At 40.9% G+C, this 19409-nt stretch overlaps 1 protein-coding gene across 1 annotated transcript; it reads right to left on the bottom strand.

Annotated features, from left to right (window-relative positions):
* Nucleotides 1-219: 219 nt before the first annotated feature.
* LOC306840186 (uncharacterized protein) lies at nucleotides 220-17814 on the bottom strand. Its single transcript, XM_079369282.1, has 45 exons — nucleotides 17797-17814; nucleotides 17280-17352; nucleotides 17009-17119; nucleotides 16779-16892; nucleotides 16162-16356; nucleotides 15877-15964; nucleotides 15459-15604; nucleotides 15179-15331; nucleotides 14570-14671; nucleotides 14208-14372; nucleotides 13994-14085; nucleotides 13402-13537; nucleotides 13109-13303; nucleotides 12591-12908; nucleotides 12208-12408; nucleotides 11720-11841; nucleotides 11401-11629; nucleotides 11108-11310; nucleotides 10704-10856; nucleotides 10390-10483; nucleotides 10176-10310; nucleotides 9820-9941; nucleotides 9604-9715; nucleotides 9457-9506; nucleotides 9202-9345; nucleotides 8226-8340; nucleotides 7810-7984; nucleotides 7442-7580; nucleotides 7027-7180; nucleotides 6665-6760; nucleotides 6347-6511; nucleotides 6015-6244; nucleotides 5623-5761; nucleotides 5411-5531; nucleotides 5238-5323; nucleotides 4944-4964; nucleotides 4661-4828; nucleotides 3929-4081; nucleotides 3523-3660; nucleotides 2914-3066; nucleotides 2245-2454; nucleotides 1458-1572; nucleotides 1259-1321; nucleotides 871-1019; nucleotides 220-339 (listed from the first exon to the last, which is right to left on the bottom strand). The coding sequence occupies exons 3-45, from the start codon at nucleotides 17078-17080 to the stop codon at nucleotides 286-288; spliced, it is 5985 nt and encodes a 1994-aa protein (XP_079225408.1). The 5' UTR covers nucleotides 17081-17119; nucleotides 17280-17352; nucleotides 17797-17814; the 3' UTR covers nucleotides 220-285.
* Nucleotides 17815-19409: the final 1595 nt, after the last annotated feature.

Below are 19409 nucleotides of genomic sequence, written 5' to 3'. Positions count from 1 at the left end.
CTTGGATTTAAAAACATTTTTACTTAATGTCTTGCCTCCTGGAACACACCCTCTTTCTGCCTGATAGGGAAACCTTAACGCTGTCAGGGCCATGTGTGAATAAGCAGCACCTCAGACAGACTTCAAGGGTCAGGCTTTCTCCTTGGATTTAAAAAAAAAAAAATCTCAGGAGTGCAGTTCATCTTGAGATCAGTTGAATGCAAACATTCATCACAGAAACCCCCAGTGCTCTGCATGTCAAACAGCCGTTTGGTGTCGCTTCAGAAAAAATCACCGGGTAAGATCTCAAAGGTCTGGTAAGGACGTCTCAGCAGTCAGGACACGCAGGCGAGTCGGATTCTGGAAGAAGAACAAAGGCTGAAGTGAACACTGATAGTCTTTTTATCAGAGACTGTGACAGCAATGTTACTGTTTAACTTAATTCATATGTAGACACACACACACAACTGGTTGCCACGGCTTGAGCAAACAAAAACATGTCAAACTTTCCACAGTAGCGTGGCTGTTCAATCTTTTATATTTTATTTTTGTTGGCCTCAAAAAAACATTTCAGCTATCGGATCCAAACCCTCGCCAGCCACTTCAAGCACCTCGCCACCAGCGCCCCAAAATTATAGTCTTACTGTATCACAACTGAAAAACTCCCTCTGCTGGTTAAGATCCAGCAATACCTAACTGAAAGGAGCAGGGAAAGCAGCATGTATTTCTGATCACTCTGATTTAAAAACATTCTCTCACAGTACACTATGCTGTCTTATTTTATAAACCACTAGCTGTACTTGTAAAAAAGTAATAAAAATAGCTCTTCAGTTTTGTTTAAACTTTGGCTGAACTTTTGAAACTACTCCTGTGTTTCTGCAGCTCACTCACTGCTTTAGGTCGCTCCATTCTTGCGCGTGAGCGGCTCCTGGCTGTTTCTGCTCTCTGCTGTTGTTGCTCTGCAGCCAAGTCCTGAAGTGTGGCGTCGTCTGTGAGGTTGCCAAGCCGCAGAGCGGACTGCTGAGCGGCCCGGTGTAAACCTGAGATAGAAATAGAACAGAGACCGAGTTTTACTTCTCCCAGCGAGGTGAAGATATATTCTGTAATGGAATGTAAAATGTCATCACAAAAAGGCGATGAGTTTCTGGAGAATATGATGGCTTTCATTTGACTTTTGAACCGCATGAGAAGCTCAAAATCAAAGCCAGGAGTTTGATTTGTGAGCAGATTATCACTTTACTGCTCTGAGATGAAGCTGAGTCCGTGGTAGCTTCAGTACCTGCTGAGGGACTCCTGGTACTCAATCTGCTGACCGACAGCGTGTAATAAGTCCTACTCCGCCCTGTGACAGGATCAGGAGAGAAGTGTCAGGACAAATCACTCAATGAAATGGAGAAACTCTCGCAAAACAAAGTTATCTGGAGAAACTGAGAGAGACACGGATGCTGTATCACACTGTGTATTCTGTCCATTTGTACCTGAGGTGCTTCTACTGAGAGCTGCTTCCATGTCGTTCACCTGGTTCTGCAGTCTGTCCACCTGTTGAAAGGCTTCTTGTTTGAAGCTGCGCTCCTGTTGCAGCTTCCTCCTCACCTATGTCAACACAGCAGAAAAAATTAAGTCATCGTTTGACATTAGAGTGTAGGATCGCTGTTTTGGTAATTGGATTCGCCCACTCCTTCAGTCCAACTTTGTCACTGTGTGCAGACATGTTCTCCTCAGGATGAATCCTAATGTCCCCACAGACATGACCCATGGGGCCGGAGGAGATACCTTCCAAAAAAAACTATACATTTTAAATCATTAAAAAATCATATATTTCACCCCTTGTTGTAAAATAAAGTTTAAAGTTCTTAGTTAAGTAAAAATGAAATGTTTAAATATCCTTTTGCACGTCAGCATTAATGTAGGCGCCTGCTGCTCTTTACACAGAAAGATACTCCTGAAGTTTTGTATGTCCGTTCCCTGCTAAAGTCTTTAACTGGAGATAATTATTTAACTCTAAATAAAGCCTTTGCTACTTGTGACATTTTGTTAAAAAAAAAAAGAAAAAGAAAGAAAAGTTGAACTTGTGTAATAAAGAGTGGAAATGTTGAGGTCAAAAACTTTTCGCACTAAATCACAAACACTCTCACACACTCACACACACACACACACACACACACACACACACACACACACACACACACACACACACACACACACACACACACACACACACACACACAGACACACACACACGACTCCGATGGGTTTCGTTCACACCTGTTGGATTTCCTTGGCGCTGCATTGTCTGTGCATCTGGTTCATCCTGCTGCCTCGGTCCAGCTGCTCGCTGAGAGCTCTGAGCTGTCTCTCTCTGTCCTCCACGTCAACTTTCATTTGTTCCAGACTCCGCTCGCGATAGCTCTCCAGCTCCTGGCGACCGCGGGCGTCCTGAGCAGACTGATGCTGGGCTACACGCAGCTCCTCTGTCTGTGAAGCAACAGAGAGTTAACAGATAGAACCTGCTTTTCTCAGCCTCTCAGCACTTAACGTGAAAGTGTCAGTTGTTATTGCATACATGCAGTTTTATATTAGTCTACATGTATTGGAGAGAACTGGTGTATATCTCAAAGTATTTACATGTGACATATTCACCAATAATTCCCAATAAAGCCTTAGCCACCTAAAATAACCCTTAAATGTGTTTTTTTTTCATGGCAAAAGGCAAAAGAAATAAAAGGTCTTTTTTAATAATTTTAATAATTTCGTAGATAAATTCCTACAGTTCAGTTGTAGGAAACAATTTGGTAAGCAATAAAAAAATCATGTCATGTACAATCTGTACAAAAGCTGCAAAAAGAAGTTAACATTGCTGAGTTATGAATTAAAAGTCGATGCTTCCTCAGAAATGTAAAGACGATAATGATCTTTGTCAGTCATCTTAATTACCTTCCTCTCCAGCAGGTTCTTGGTGCGGCTGCGCTCCGTCTGACTGTGGGTTAACTCTTTCCTTGCTGCCTCCAGCTCTTCCCGCAGCAGAACCACCTCCTCCTCTGCAGTCATCTTCACTCTGAGCGCCTCGCAGCGACTCGTGATCTCCATCTACTCACATCCCAAAATCCATTCTCCTCAACTATTTTCATTTATTTCCTTGTTTTTATATGATTGTGCACTGTGTGCTCGTTTGTGGCTATCCTTGCTTTCTGTATTGTGGGATGAATGAAGGTTTATCTTATATCTTTACGTGGTCACATTTGAAAACATATAGTACATAACAACATAAAGTTTTAATTGAATTTGAATTGAATATGTACAAGCTGTGTTTTCATCAAACACGTTGAGCTGAATGGCTTTCAATGATATCAATAGCAGATATTCAAAGAGTTAGATAAGAGTTAGATCGAGGTCGATAAGAGTGCTCACTTAAGAAAAGGACTGTAGAAAACAGACTCAAGCTTTCTTTTCCTCGAGTTCTTTGTTTGAACTTTTGTCCTTGCTTTGGTCGTGCTCCTGCTTGGGTCAATTTGATATCTGAGTGTTAATTATTGTGCAGCTGACCTGCTGAGCTCGAAGCAGCTGTCGGTGAAGTTTCTCCTGCTCGACCAGCTTCCTCCAGCGGCTCAACGTCTTCAGTTTACAGATCAGGACGCTCAGCCGCCTGTTCTCCTGCTGCAGCTCATCGACTTCTTCTTTTTTCTAACAACCAAGATAAGACACACAGGTAGGTTTTAAAGTCTGTGTACACAGCAATACACAGTGTCGTACAGTAGAAGACTCAGTTATTAACCACTATATCTTACTGATAAAAGAGGAAACAGTGGGTCATCCTGTTATTTTTATTATAAGTAAATAAATCGAGTAAATTTGTTTCTTGGGAAAAAGTTGTTTTTCATGACAGAACTAACAAGCTGCACTACATAATACACATATTTCGGTTTGTAAATCAAAATCTCTGATTCTGTACCTGAAACTGTGTCAGCTTGAGTCCATTGTTGTCTTTGGTGCAGCCATACTTTTTCTTCAGCTTGATCATTCGGTCCACTGCCTCGCCCCTTACTCTGCTCACCATCTCGCTCACATCCAACTTCATCTGCTGCTGCTGCTCATCAAGTCTGCCCTGAGATACAAAGTTGATTTGTTAGTTGGCATGCAGGGACCAACAACAACACAACTGTTTGGGCCATAGTTAGCATAAAGTTTAAATCTAAAAATAAAGTTATATCAAGATACATCATAAAGTTTACATCTTTGGTACCGAAAAATTAAGATCTACAACATCGACAGATCAACAGACATTAAAGCAAAAACAATGAGAACAGGTAGAGGGCTGTAATGACTCAAATAGTAAATAAGAGGAAAATCTTTTGTACCTTGGACACTGAATTAGTAAATAAACAAACCTCAAGTGAATACCTTGGAGAAAATGGCAGCCTCATTTGATGGATCTACTGTATAAATATATAATAAAGTAAAGATGCATTTATGAATCACTTTTTTTTTTTACTGGGACTCCAGAGGCCACTCAACCAGTCAGACACACAATCCTTTCAATTTGAAGATACAATTGAAAGAATTTGTGAAAATTGTGGAAAATAGATAAAAATATCTTGATTCAAATATCAAGACAAAATGTGATGATGCACAGTCACCCATCATTTGGATAAAATGCTTCGACATGTAGTTTAAATGTTCTCACCTGTAGCTGGATGCAGGTGGCGCAGAGATGTTGCACCAACGGTTTGTATCGCTCTTTGAATTTCAGACTGAGTCTCTCCTCTTGAGCTCTTTTCTCCTCCTCCAGGTGAGCCACCTGAGCCTGCAGCGCCGAGACCTCAAACATCAGCCCACGACACACATCAAACACCTGTAGAGCAGCAGCACATCACAAGAGAGTTTACTGAGGCAATTCATGCACACACACAAAAAAACGGTCTGGCTCCAACTTTTCTGTATGTCTGCAGCCTGGAGCCTCTTCTAACCTGCGCTAGTGTCCAGAACCCCTGGAAGAGAAAGGGCATGAGACAAGAGGTCATGAGACAAGAGGTCTCCAAGAGACAGGAGGGCATGAGACAAGAGGTCATGAGACAAGAGGTCTCCAAGGGACAGGAGGGCATGAGACGAGGTCTGGATTAAAGCGTCTTGTAAGTGAATTGCACTATTTGAAGACATTACGTATTTCGTCAATGCCAAATTATATCTATTATAAGAAACCTTTTTCCATGTGTTTTAACAATAATTAGGATACTAAATTCAGTTATTGTGCAGCAGGTCACCTGTTCCTCAGCTTTTTCCGCTCCCTCCATCAGCTGCGGACGCTCAGAAGAGAAACTGTACTTCACAGAGGAAGTCTTCCAAAGATCTAAACACACCGAAAATTGTTATTACGGTCAGGATAAATTCACAGTGAAAAATTCATTTGTGTGTGTGTGTGTGTGTGTGTGTGTACCTGTGGGGAGCCTTGTGTCGTTTTGAGTTCGCTCTGAAATCACCAGAGTGGTCTCTCTGCTGATCCTCCTCTGCACCGCTCGGATCATGTCCCACTCTGCGCTTTCCAGCAGCTTGTGGAGCTGAATAACAGACAGCGAGCGTGAAACTGTAATGATGTCTTGTTGCAAAGACACAAGATGAAAAGTTATGCAGTAAGTATGTGTACTGTACCTGCCAGGTTATCACATCTATCTCCGAAGCTCCAGGTGGAGGCGAGAGCGACTGGCTGCCAGAAAGTAAGACCCCATAGTCCTGCTCTTTCCCCATGTGTCGAGCCAGAGCTCTCATACTGGGGTAAAAGATCTCTGCTCTGTATTGTAAAGTAGAGCCAGTTTGAATCTAGGATTATTATTATTGTATTATATTATTATTATATTCCCCCATGTATGTTTCATTTAATTCCATGATAAAACGAAAAGTCCCAAACCTTCTGCACATAAGAAACAAAAAAATGTGACATATGTCTGAATAATGACTCAAGTGAGTGTTTGATTATCATTTTATGATCAAATTATCAAATGATCCTGCCACACTTACACTTGGCAGTCTGATGTATGTTGTACCTGTAGAGTTTCACAAACTGTTGATACAAACTGGGTGTCGTGAAGACTTGAGTACCCAGATGTGTCCGGGCCCAGCTCTCCTTAAACACCTGCAGCTGCTTCATCAGCAGGAGGAAACCTCTCATCACAGACAGGACCCGGATCGGACCCTGCAGGACAGGACAGGACCCCGACACAAAGGAATTTTCTTCTCCTTCTTCTTTTTCAGCTTCCATGCAGAGTTGATCCTCCTAAAACAACGACCAAACTGAGTCTTGCAGACACATGAAAGGAATCATCCCTGTTTGTACAGATACTGTTTTGCAATAACCATTTAAAAACAGGATTTGTACTTCTTCTTGTTTTCCATTATGCAGAGGGTCATCCTTGTTGCCATGGAGACGAACAGGCTCTGCCTCTCGTCCGCTGTTCAGGACGTCCTCCATGAGCAGAGACACACCAAGGATCGCTGCGTTGGCCTGCAGTCTGCTGCGATCACTCAGACCGCTCAGACACAGCTGCAGATAAACAAGCATCCTGCATTTTATCTTCAGTCAATAACTAGTGTTTATTTATGTTGACATTCAACTATTCAGCTCATGTTGAGATGTTGATCAAATTAGACCCTCTTAGGCCACATGATGAACAGAAAAATAGACGATTTGTTTAACCTGCATGCAGTATTCGATGGGAGGAGCGTCCCAAACATCTAGAGGGAACAATCCATGACAGGCCAGGAAACTTCTCCATGGATACATCCTCTGCGCCTGCAGTGGAGGACAACACGAAACATGAAATGTACAATAATCTCATTCTTATCGAAACCCTGACATGTGATTTGAAACGTGGAACAGATATGAGATTATACTTGTCTCGTTGACATCACAATAACCCACCATGAGCCCGATATGTTTGACGAGAAGCAAGGTGGAAGTTCAGAGGACAATCAGGAGGAAGAAGACAGAGAAGTGATGAAGAGAAGTGGGAGCACAAATGAGAAAATTCCGACATTTCAGAAGTGAATGTAACCCACCTGACAGCCAGGGGTCTGTAGAGGTTGGGGGACAGGCAGCGTGAGACTGATCAGGTGGGACTGGCGGCTGTTGCTCAGCAGAGAGAGGGCAGTCACCATGTTGTCGTTGACACTCTGATAAGAAGCAACATCACCAGATGAGAGGAATTCCTCCCTGAAGACAAAGAACGGAAGACACATTGACACATGTTTTGAGTCATGTACCATTTGTGTGTGTGTTGATCTGGCAGAGACACACAAAAGGTAAAGTAGCACTTTTCTAAACCACATATAACTGACATTGTTATGTGTCTGTTTTATTTGTTGTATGTCTCTGTTGTATTTTAGTTTTATGGAAAGCACTTTGTAAATGTTTCAAAAGTCCTAAAAAAAAACAACTGTAAAAAGAGAATTAAAGACACCGCTCCATGCTGACCTAATGAGGACTCTCACAGCCATATCAAACTGCAGCAGCAGGATGTTCCTACGCAGCTGCAGCAAACGGCTGACAGACTGCGGACTGCTGGGATCAGACAGACAGCTGACCTGATGCTGGAGCTCCTGCAGCTCTGCTCCTGTACAGAAACAACAGAGAATGGCACACTTACAACAGGATTACTGAGAGTGACCCTCAAGGTTAGGCTCAGCCTACAGCAGGTCAAAGTTAAAGCATATACATAGTTCAGATCTGCCCAGGAAGAGTCTGCTTAGAGTTACTCTGCTTGAGTTCAGTGAAGATAAAGGGAAAATGTCTCTGACATTTAACATTTTGGAGAGTGCAATGATTTCTAACATTTTTAATACCAATGCCTTCAGTTCCTCCCCAGTCAGCTGAAGGAGCGCCCGGTGCTTCCTCTCCCCTCCTGCAGCTGAACGAGTCATCTACGTTTCCCAGTCTGGAGAAACTAACCAGGTAATACATGATGTCATGAAGAGCTGAAGCTATCTGCAGCGTGTGATGGAGAGCAGCAGCACAGGCCTGTTGGAATAAGAACAACAGAGGAGTGTATTAAACGGCACCAGAAAAAGAAACTCCAGATGTTTCAACACTAATGAAGATGTGAAAATAAATGAGACCACTTGTGTTGTTGTTCCATGATAGTTATAAAGTACTGAACATGATCAGCCAAATTGATTGATAGTCATTCAGGAAACATGAAAGCAGCTAAATGTGTCGTGTGTTGACTGCCACATTCATACGAGGTCTGTAAGGCTTTTACCGATACATGAAGTGTTTTGAACATGTGCAGGACTTCAGAGAAGTGAGGGACACGCCACAAGTTCTGAAGAGTTTTGCCATCTGCAGACAAGAGCTGCTGCTGACACTGAGAGGTCCTGATGGGAGAAAGGATGAACCACCGTGTCAAGTGAAAACTGCACCATGTATCTTATTTTTGTTAAACTGGTTTGGCATGCTACAGACGTGATCACAAACACACTGTTCATCTTTTAAAATGTGACACAACAAGTGCCTTTTTGGGTTGATGGAACAGATTGCGTCTCGTATATGAGATCAACATTTTTCACAGGGTCCTCAGGCTGTTCTGCTTGTTGCCATCAGGCACACAGACACAGAAATGTAGCTGTACCTACAACTGCACTCAGGTTCCGGTTATACCCACACGCTATAGAGCTTATTAAGTCACCAAACTATTTAATCCACAACGTATATCTGTTTACCTGTTCTTTTCAAATTGTACTTCTGTATCAGGACTAAAGCATTCATCATTGTATGATACTCTGCTATTCAATCCTCTTTTTAACTTGTGTAAAAATCCTCTGTATTTTCCTTATTTCTTATCAGTATTTCATTTTTTCCAGTCAACAGATGTGGAGTGTTTTATGCTGTTATTCACTTTGACCCAGTGTTAAATGACAAATAGATGATCAAACTTGAACTTGGACTATTAGGTGCTTATTGGGAGGGGGAACACATGACGCCCTCATGCTTGAAAAAAAATCTCCACAGTGCCTAGTTCTGTTTCCTAAATGTTTGATAAAACAAAGTGAAGGTCCCTCTGCCTTCAGATCCATTAGAGAAAATGTTCCCCACTGCCTGCAGCTGACGTCCATTGAAAAGCTCTCTGTTGTGGTTTGGAGTCAGTGCACACACAAGAGTGATGTAATGTTCATTTGTTTAGACTTTTTTTTTTTTTTTTTGCACTTTCATCATTCTCTAATTCAAGTTGGACGTACCTAGGGTCTCCGGGATCGCTTGGTTGCCCAATCGTGAAATGGGACTGACGCACAGATGGGACTTTTTCTAAAATCGAGCTCAGACTGTAGTAATATGCAACAATCTGTGCTCTCACACAATACTGAGATATCTGTCTGCTGAACCTGCAAAGAAACAGGTCAACACAGCGTTAAGTTGAAACGTGATCTTATCCAGAGTTAGTATAAAATGTGTGTTGTCTTAAAAACAGACCCAGGTGTTGTTCATGGACATACTTATTGAGAAAGTCGATGATGAGCCTCCTTTTGATCTTTGCAGCTTCCTCCTGCAATGAAGGAAAAATAAATTGTATTTCATGGACAGCCAATCACATTCATCACTCTGCTTAGCCGCCTGAAAATCCACCACTGTGTTTAACTCACAGGAGTTTTTATGAGACCTCCCATGGCTCGTTTCTTCTCCATAAATGAGTTCAGCATCTCTTCGCGCAGACCACTTTTTTCCAGCTGGATGGACACAAAGGCTTCCTTGAGCCTGAAGAAACACACAAGATTATGTTCATTAATGAGCAGGAACAAAAGTGTTGCTTGTCATACAGACAGGTTTTATTTTTTCCTTCTGTGAGGGGGAAAATTCACCTCTTTTTCAAAGAGGCCGGAATTCTGCCTGAGCCTTTGGAGGGTAAGCAGTTCTTGATGTTGCTTCCAAGTTTGGAATCAAATTTCACATCTTTATCAGAAAGAACATCAACTTGTTCACTCTGAAATAAAATGTAAAAATGAACGCCTTAGAGGAACAGTTAATTTATATAAAGGAAACAAAACCATCGGTTGAAGAAGAACTAAAACATCTGCACAGATAAAACACATTCCATAAAGAGAAACAGGTTCATGTAAAAAACAAGACGTACAACTGTCAAATAAAGGCAAAGAAGTTGATAAAAATATAATTTTTTTTCTGATGTACTTAGTTACATTTAATTAAAAAGACCAACCTCAGCTGGGGAAGTTTCACTTTCTGCCCAGTGACAAAGACAAACCAGCTTCACTGCACTCATCAGAGCATTCTTCTGTGTGACCTGACAGGCCAGAGTCACCTGCAGGTTTTCTAAACTGTGTCTGTTCAGAAGCTGAGAAGACACAAGTCCATTCAGTCATTGAAAGGAGAAAAACACAAGTTATTGGTTTCTTTATGTCTTTTAGACGCACATGAGTGACTGACTCCTCGGAGCTGAAGCTGAACCTCCCAATCTGGTTCTCGTCCAGTTCCTGGATGCTCAGAGGCAGGTGTGAGGGAATGAACCTGCAGCAGGGAGAGCACTTTAAAAAAGACTTCAGACTGTTTTGATATAAAATCAGAAGCAAAGAGGGGAAACATGTACAAGTAAGTATAGGTAACCTCTGAAGAAAATCCTCTTCTTAAAACTAAAAATACAAAATGACTTTATAAAAAAAACAACAACGAAAGATACTGAATAAAAGATTTTGATAATGTCAACAGAACGTGTGTAGTTGTTCTGAACCTGTCGACACAGCTGTTATCCTCCAGTATGGCTGTGATGAAAACACGACTCTGCTCTGCTTTGTATTTCTGCTCAGCGACTTCAAACTGCAGCGGCCTCAGGTAAAGGTGGAATTCATCGAAGCCGAGTTCTGAAGCCACATTTCTGTACAACCTGAGAAAGATAAGAAAATGTTGCAGTCTGATATGATACTGAGTTTAATGAATATACAAAACAAAACAGGACGAAATGATACTTTAACATGCTGCACACAGTGTTATCCTCAGGGAAGACTAAAAAGTCTTTTCAGTGATTGAATTTGAACACTTTGAATGACAGTGGGTCCAATTCTGTCATCGTCAGATTTAAATATAAATGCACTCAAATCAGTGCATGTTTCTTGCAGCTGTGAGTGTTATCTTAACTGTGCCAGGTGCGCCGTCTCTGAGGCCGACTCCAGAAGGCGATGGCGGATTGTGATGATCTCCAACAGCATTGAAAAAGTTTCCACAGCAAACACCTGTTTCTCTCGTCCCTGCATCATCTCTTTCTCTGCTGCAGATCTCACTAAAGTCAGCCCCACATTCTGGACCAGGAGCGGGTCCTCGAAAAACATATCTAAGAACAACTGCGAGTGGACAAAAACAAGTTAGCCATATGTGTTTTTTTTATTCGATATAAATCGATTTTCCTGGATTCTTAAGGGAGGAAAACCCACATCCTTCTGTATCTGAGAGCTGTGGGAGGCTCCAGGCGGAGGCAGGTCTCTCCAGCTCTGCAGAGCCTGCTGCAGAAACTTCTGTCGCAGGCGGAGTTTGTGAGTGCTGCTCGTTGCTCGATGCAGATGACAGAGCTCAGTGTGAGCCTGAACCAAACCGTGATAGATGGCAGAGACCAGGCAGAGAGACGGGTGAATCTCAAGGAGGAACACGTTCAACGGTGCAAGTCTAAGAAATACACAAACACCCCATAGGTAATCAAAGAGCTGTAAGACCAAAAACTAATCAACTTTTGCTACTTAAAGTGCATTAACTCACCTGCTGCCTCCGAGTGAGACCGAATGTTTTGGAGGGAAGTTTGGTAGAAGACCATAGTCGTAAAAAGAGCTTTTGTGGTCACCTCTCCAGATGCGTTGGAGGTACTGCCGCTGTTTATCAATCTGATGAGACAAAAAAAAAAAAACATGATCTTCACAATGCAAACTGCTGACACTTTTTTTAAACACTTATTTCTACAGGACTGAAACTACCAGTTACTGAAAAAATGATCGATCATCTGATGTGTTGTTTTTTTTTAATTCAATATTAAAGTGAAGCCAAGAAAAAAGTCTTCAAATGACTTGATGTGATTAAACAAAAACTAATTGAATTCTCTTTTATATATGACCAAATAAATAGGTGATAGGAAATATTGCAGCGCTTCAAAGTAGTAAATCTTTGCCCAGGGGAAATGATTGAAACAACCTAACATCAGAAACATACCGCTGTGATGTGCACAGTGAATATAATCCTCGCAGATTATTCACCTGATTGTGCAGAATGTTTCTGATCAGCTGCTGGTGGCTCTGCAGACAGTCGATCTCCGCTCTGTAGACCTGAACAAAGTAGTCCTGCTGGAGGTCCAGATGTGGTCTACTGTGCATGATGTCAGTGATGACACGAGCCAACGCAGACCTCTCCTCCCTCCCTACTGTGTGCTGGTACCCCTCGTAGTAACAGTTCAAGAGCTAAAGATCCAAGCAAACGTTTATGAGATGGGAAGATAACTGTCCTGTTCATCCAACAAGACTTTATCCACAAATACAGACTTCAAGTGAGAGATATAAAGGAACGGATTAAAATAAAAATATGCCTCAGAAATACTAACTAAACTAATCCTACTAACTTAAAGACATTTCGACGACTCTACCTCTACTTTGGTCTCCAGAAACTCTGTCTCACATGTCCACAAGTCAAGAAGCACAGCAACACGATCGATGTCGGTCCCAGCCCAGGAGAGCATATCAGCGGTGTCTGTATTTTTCATCTTGTTCACCCTGTCTCTGTGGATGAAGTGCGAGCCGACGAGGAGGAGCTCCTTCTCCAGCTCGTGCAAATCCTTCAGAGCCGCGTCATACATGATATAAAACCCTCTCTGGTCCTGTGTGTGGATGAACTGCTCCTCTGCGCTGTAGAAATCATGAAGATTCTCGACCTCTGCAAACTCCATGAACTCTGAGCAGCGGACCTAAAGTATGCATTTGATAAACATGAGGGATCATTGACAGGTGTATAGCGATCATTGTGGAAGTAAGACATATTGAATAATAAAACAATGAACTTCTACACTGGATGTACAGTTTAACAAAGTGACATGTCAGGTGAGATGTTCACAGTTCACAGTTTAATTTTCTCTGGAGGAAAAAAATACTTTCTATTGTTACTTACCTTAAAGTCATCAGGGCTGTTGTCGCTGAACTGGAGACCTCCTGCCTCCCCTCCTCCCCCTCTGGCTGCGTTCATCCAGCCCGATTCTTCTGCTGTGCTGCACAGCTCTCCCTCCTCCATCTGCACACCTGCCAGCTCAAAAGTCAGAGTCCTCTCCACAGAGCGCAGGTAGTTTAGCAGACCAAGACAGACGCGCTGTGGACAGGAGTTAAAGCATTTATTCGTATGTGGGGGTTTTTTTAAATTTAGCAAGCATCAGCCAGCACCAAGGTTGTTACATGTTCACGCCTCACCTGCAGCTGTCTGAGTTTGAGATGACGTAGGTAAACCAGGGACAGGTATGCTCCTGTGTTTGTGATTGGATCTGAGACTCCTTCCTCCAAAGAATCTTCCAGACCCAGGAGTTGCAGGCTGTCCTCCAGAGAGTAGCTGTGTTTTAAAGTGGAAGTAAAGACAGGTGAAACTTTCACTTTCATATAATGCTCCTGTGTCATACATCAGAGAACTAAAAGTTAGGCCTATGTTTTCCTGATTGTATCGTCAGTTTACTTTAACTTTAATAATGAACAGACTAGGAAGAAAACTGAGACAATTAATTCCTTTCAGCACGTTTTCTTTTTTGCCTTTTTTTTTTTTTTTTTTTTGCCAAAGTGAAAATTTAACAGATAAAGCATAGTGTGTCAACAGTCAAGTCAGGGAATGTTTGTCCCCCAAAACAAGGACCAAAAAATGTGGAGTCCCCCCTCCCCTTTTTTATATGCATGAGCGTCTGCTTCAAACCGACACAAAGATCTGTTCTGCTGCAGGCTGAGCCGGCCTGAGGGATCTTTGCAGTTTTATGTGTAAGTGACATGTATACTCTGGTGTAGTGATATTCATGCACACCCTTTATTTGTTGCACTTGAGCTCTGACTCTTCCGCCTTTTTTTATCCTGACCTCCTCTGCCTCCAGATCTGCTCGATTGATCACCTGTTTCCTAACAAAAACACAAAAATGTCACTTTGAATAAATCTTCTTACAACGCGGAGGCCACACAGTGTGAGGCTGAGAGTTTGTTTTTTTCAAGCCTCTGTGAGCAGAAAACTAGATGATACATGCCTGAGTGAAAGAGGCAGTGGTGTAAACACTCGTCCAGATCTCAGAGATCTTGTGTCGCTTTGTGTTACTGCATGTTGAGGCTGATGAGGTCGGAGCAGGTGGTGCAAAGCCGACATTAGTAGCGTGTTTTTTTAAAGCTGCAGCCACGTGGAGAGCATCAGAAACCTGGTGAGATACACAAAAAAACACCCAAGATATAGTCCATAAGCTTTGTGACAGACAATTTGAAAACAGACTCATCAAGTGACTGAATTCTAGAAATCACAGAGAAATATTGTACTTTCGAATAATAAAGAATTACAATATCTTGATCAACTAATGTTTAAAAAACAATGTTAAGTTTGAGGACACGGAGCTGGTACCTGCAGGAAGCTGCTGTGCGTCATCAGCAGCTTGTCCACAGATTTTTTTCCCTTAAGTTTGGTGATGAGCTTCTGCTGCCATGGATCCTGTTTGGGCTTTACCTGCAGGACACAAACAGTCAATGTCTACTTTCCTCCCGCCTCCAAAAACTCCTTAAAGTTCTGCTTTAACAAATGGAAACAAATGCAGTTAGAGAGAACGTTCTAAAAAAATGGGAAGGATACGTAAGTGACGTAAACAAATAGAGAATAACAGTTCTGTTGGCTTCTTTCAAACCAAAGTTTCAAATACAAGAAAAGAATTGTTGATGATTAGGCATCTCCACCCTCCAACACACACTGACAAGGTGATTAAATAAAAGCTTTATCCCAGGATCTTTTTAGACCATGAAGTCCTACACTCTTGCCAAAAACAGTCAAAGTACAATGTCTGTTGTTTTTTTTCAAGTACAAGAATAGTTCATAGAAACAGAGCTGAGAGCATTATAAACTGTTTTTGGTGAACTCTGTTACTTTCTGATAAACTATAAGCCAACTGGCTGCCAGGAAACAGAAAATAAAATACATTATTCTGAATCGCTTTTCATCCTTCAGTTTATGTTCTCTAACCTGTATGAAGGGGATCCAGTTGGCTTCCTTCTTTAGAGCCTGGCTTGGACTCTTCCTCCCCCACTGGCTCTGTTTGAAATCCCTACCATCATACTGAGGGAACGTTTTCATCTCTTCTTGTTGTCTGAAAATCTCTTTGAACTCCCTCCATACCTGCTCACACAGATGCAAGCATTCAGTCTGTTTGATGCCATTTAAACGCACAGGCATAGATACGACACTGATATGATGCATCTATATATAGATATAACACTGATCAGTGCTCAGTTGGAGACATCACCGTGCTGAATAACTCCATCTCATCTGCAGTGGTTCTGAGTTTCTCAGTGTCGTAAGAGAGGTGGAAGTTGTCGATCAAAGCCTGCAGCTCAGGTATAAACTCCTCCCGGTGAGCATTGTGCAGGGGAACAGCCTGACCTGAGACACCTGTGGTTGATGTGAAAATGTGATAAATGTGTTTTATTTCTGTCTTACAAATCTGGAAAACAGTAGCCTGTGTTGATACGTTTCAACATAACTGTATGTTCTATTAAAGTCACAGCAATTGATAATCTATTAAAGAAAGGGTTGTGGCGAGAAAAAAAAGATAGATTGGCTATTATTATTGACTATTTAGAAAGTTCATAGTCCTTTCATTGTTATAATATTTGATTATTTAAATTAAAATCCTTTGTAAATGAACATTAAAAGGCTCTTACCATCAAATTCTTGAGGTGAAGTTTTCTCAAATCCTTTGGATAGGAGTTCTGTATTATTTCTTTCACTTGCAGGTATGGAGTGTAGCACCTATGAAAGAGGGATTTTTAGAATGACTTTACCTTATTATCTTTACATACAGTATAAGTTTAAAAGAGTATAACACATCATCTGAATAGGATACAAAGATGGCAATGATAATATACATGGCTATAAAAGGGAATCAACCATTTTAAATGAACACCATCATAAACACATGCATTGATTCAGCCTATATAAATGTTTACCCTAAGGAAGTTGTGAACAGGCTGAACAGAGTGCAGGTGGCAGACGAGCCATCTAAGGTAAATGAGCACATCGTCCTGAGTGAGCAGGTTGGCTGTATCTGCTCTGGTGGTCAGGATCTTGTCTCTGCTCACCAACAGTCTGTGAGCCCGCTGAACAGAGTCGTTGTACTCACTCGTCAGATTTGACATTTGATCCTGAGGATGAATAAGTACGGTGAGATATGGGGAAGACGAATCAGCGTGAGAGTGTAACGCTGGGAATAGAAAGTTAAAAACTCTTATATTGACATGTTCTGATTGTTTTTCCTATTTCTTGTTCTTTGCAAAATAAAGAAACAAACAGGATTTTCCTGAAAACACTTTCTCATTTTAACTGATTAACAATCCATGAAAAAAAAGCAATAATTGCAATCTTGTTTTCTAACTCAAAAAAATTATTAAAAAAACTTTCTTTTGAATCTTTAGTATTGAATCATTTTCCTCCTAGCTTCTTTATATCTTCTCCCTTACGCCTATGCAGTTGTGGAAAATAAAATGCAAAAAGAATTAGTGAACGTTAAAAAAAACTTCCTGTTATGTCTTTTGATGTTTTGCCAGAATGAGGCTCAGGATGTCACCTTGTAATGAGGATAAAGCTTCTCAATGACGCTAGTGTGGCGGCAGAATCTCCTCCATCTCAGCATGAGCAGATATTTGATCTGAGCCAAGTGATATGATCTGTCCGTGTAGAACTGTGGATAAACACACAAAAAGAAATCGACCTTTCTTTCTTTTATGTATTCTATCTGCTGTGTTAACTCTCTTTCTTATGATCTATTGTTTCCGTCAGTGTTTGTACAGTCCTCACCTGGTGCAGAAGTAAAGGCAGACTGTCAGCAGTGTACTCTGATTTCAGGCAACTCTCCAGCTCTCTCTGCATGACCTCAGCTGAAGACAGAACAGGTAACGCTTCGGCCACCTGTAGCCACGAGGAAAGTGGCACAAATACATGATAAATAAAAGGACCTATAGATATCTTGTCCAAGAGCTGTAAAGTTGTTGTTTTTAAAAAAATTAGAAACAGAATAATTGTGCAGCCTTCAGAAAGTCTAAAATATAGAGATTAATTTGAGTCATACCTGAAGTCCTCTTCTTAGTGCATGTTCCCTCTCCACTTGGAAGAAGGAAACATCCTTCGGAGGTAGAACAGAACTGAAATAAATGAAGGAATCATTTGAAACAGGTTTGGCATCATAGCATTTAAAACAAGACAAAGCCTAACTTTATAAAAAGAAATAATTCATCTTCATATCAATTAAAGGTTAAATCCATGGGCAAACAACATCTGATTGTTGTACAAAACTTATCTGGGGGTCGTGCAAATACTGTACATTCCTTTGTCTTGTAATGATTATTAGCTTTAACCATGGTAGCTAATGGTTCCTTGTTTTTTTTTTTTAAGTAAAATAATCAAAAAGCAGTTTTCAAAAGTTAAATAACTTCTTGCCATGAACAACAACATTGATGTTTTTCATTAGGGTTTTTGACCAGATCAAAATTAAAAATGTAACCAAAAAGTCTAAAACAATGCTAACCTTAGAAAAACTCGATATATTGCCCAGCCCATATAATACAAGGGAAACAAATCTTCCATACCTTTCACAACTGTAGGGCGCTTCTATCTCTGCCTTAAGTGCAGAGATTTGCTGTGATAGTTCTGCCTCCATCTGCTGCATTTTAACAGAGGATGAGACTTTGTACCTGTCAGACATGGAATACCTTGTCTGTGCACAGTTTTAACACATTCAGTGAGAGAGAAATCCAAACATTTCTAATACTGAAAAACACCTCCCTAAATCCTGCCAAATCTCTGCTTCCACTTCCTGCCTTGTTGTAATGTGACCATGGAAACAAGCAGCCACACAGTGGCTACATTTAACCTGCAGGGGGCACCAATGTTATACTGTAGTCCTTTTGCTGGAACGATGAGGTCAGTGCTGTTGGCTTTTTTTATATACTGTACCTACCATTTTGACGGTAAATATGAATTTTAAACAACATTATGGAGGTTTAAAATAGAGCAAAGTGCAACAGTTATTAGGTTCCACCTACCTCCGCAGTCATACATTCATAAACATAGTCAATGATAGTCAGTCTAGTCCTCTTGGAAACAGAGTGTGATTGGCTACAGCTCAAAATGTTATTCTCCAATAGAAAATCAGCTCCACGATGACTGCAGAGTCAATTCTGCAGTCGTGTGCAATTCCTCTGGGGACAGAAATAAAACAAAGGTAAATAAAAAGAGAAGTCCAGAATTTCAGTGGTTCTTTAAGCTTTATTTACATGCACCATCTCTGATACAACCAATATAGGAATAGGATTTACAACTGGCAATGACAACTTTATGTCTCTCTTTTTTCTGTTTTGTAGGAGCAATAGGATTAGATGGTGCTGGAATATTGGCAGTGGATGTTACTCAAAATGAATGCAGAAAAATTAGGCTTTAACTGAGTATTTTTTTGTTTTTTTGGACGAATCATCATCAAGGTACTATAGGGACATTTTAACCATCTTTGTGCATGATATACTTGGTCAAATCAAAAATGTAATTAAATGATCCAGTTAATTTTAAACATGGCAGAATATTTAGATTCTCTTAATAACTAATGGTAAGTGCTAGTTCAGGCACCATTTTCAGTGCAGTGTTGTCCTAATTTTATAAGGAATGTGCAGGCAGAAATGTCAAACAGGCCATTACAACAAAAGTACCTTTAGAAAGCTCAGCCACACAACATATGGTTAAAAATACATATGTTCATGTGGATAATGAAATAAAGACATTTCAATATTGCAGACAGAATTCGGCGGAAATATTACTGATAAATGTAAACTTAAAAAAAAAAAAATCATCCTGCTGTTCCTACAAAAACTGTGCTGATGTTTTTATGCCCTTATAGCACAGGCCTCTTATATTTATACACTGTATATCCTCTTATTTCCACTATAAATGCAGAAATATTTTGGCAATATTTAAAATAGTGGGTTTTTTTCTTTCTTAAATGGCAAAGATGGCTCTAAGATACTACACGACCTCCTCTCAAGAATGTTGGAAACACTTAGATTTTTTCCAGCACCTGCTCTAGTGCTGATAACAAGGGGGAGGCTACTCATGCTGCTCTGTCTGCGGCCACTCCCTGCTATCTTCTTATTCATAGCACCAAGAACTCTTCAAATGAACAAACACCAAATATCATAGTAGAATGCTGTGG

Source organism: Symphodus melops (assembly GCF_947650265.1).
Source record: "Symphodus melops genome assembly, chromosome: 19".
Classification (NCBI taxonomy): Eukaryota; Metazoa; Chordata; class Actinopteri; order Labriformes; family Labridae; genus Symphodus; species Symphodus melops.
Note: the sequence above shows the minus strand (reverse complement) of the source record. Positions and strands in the feature narration are given on the sequence as shown.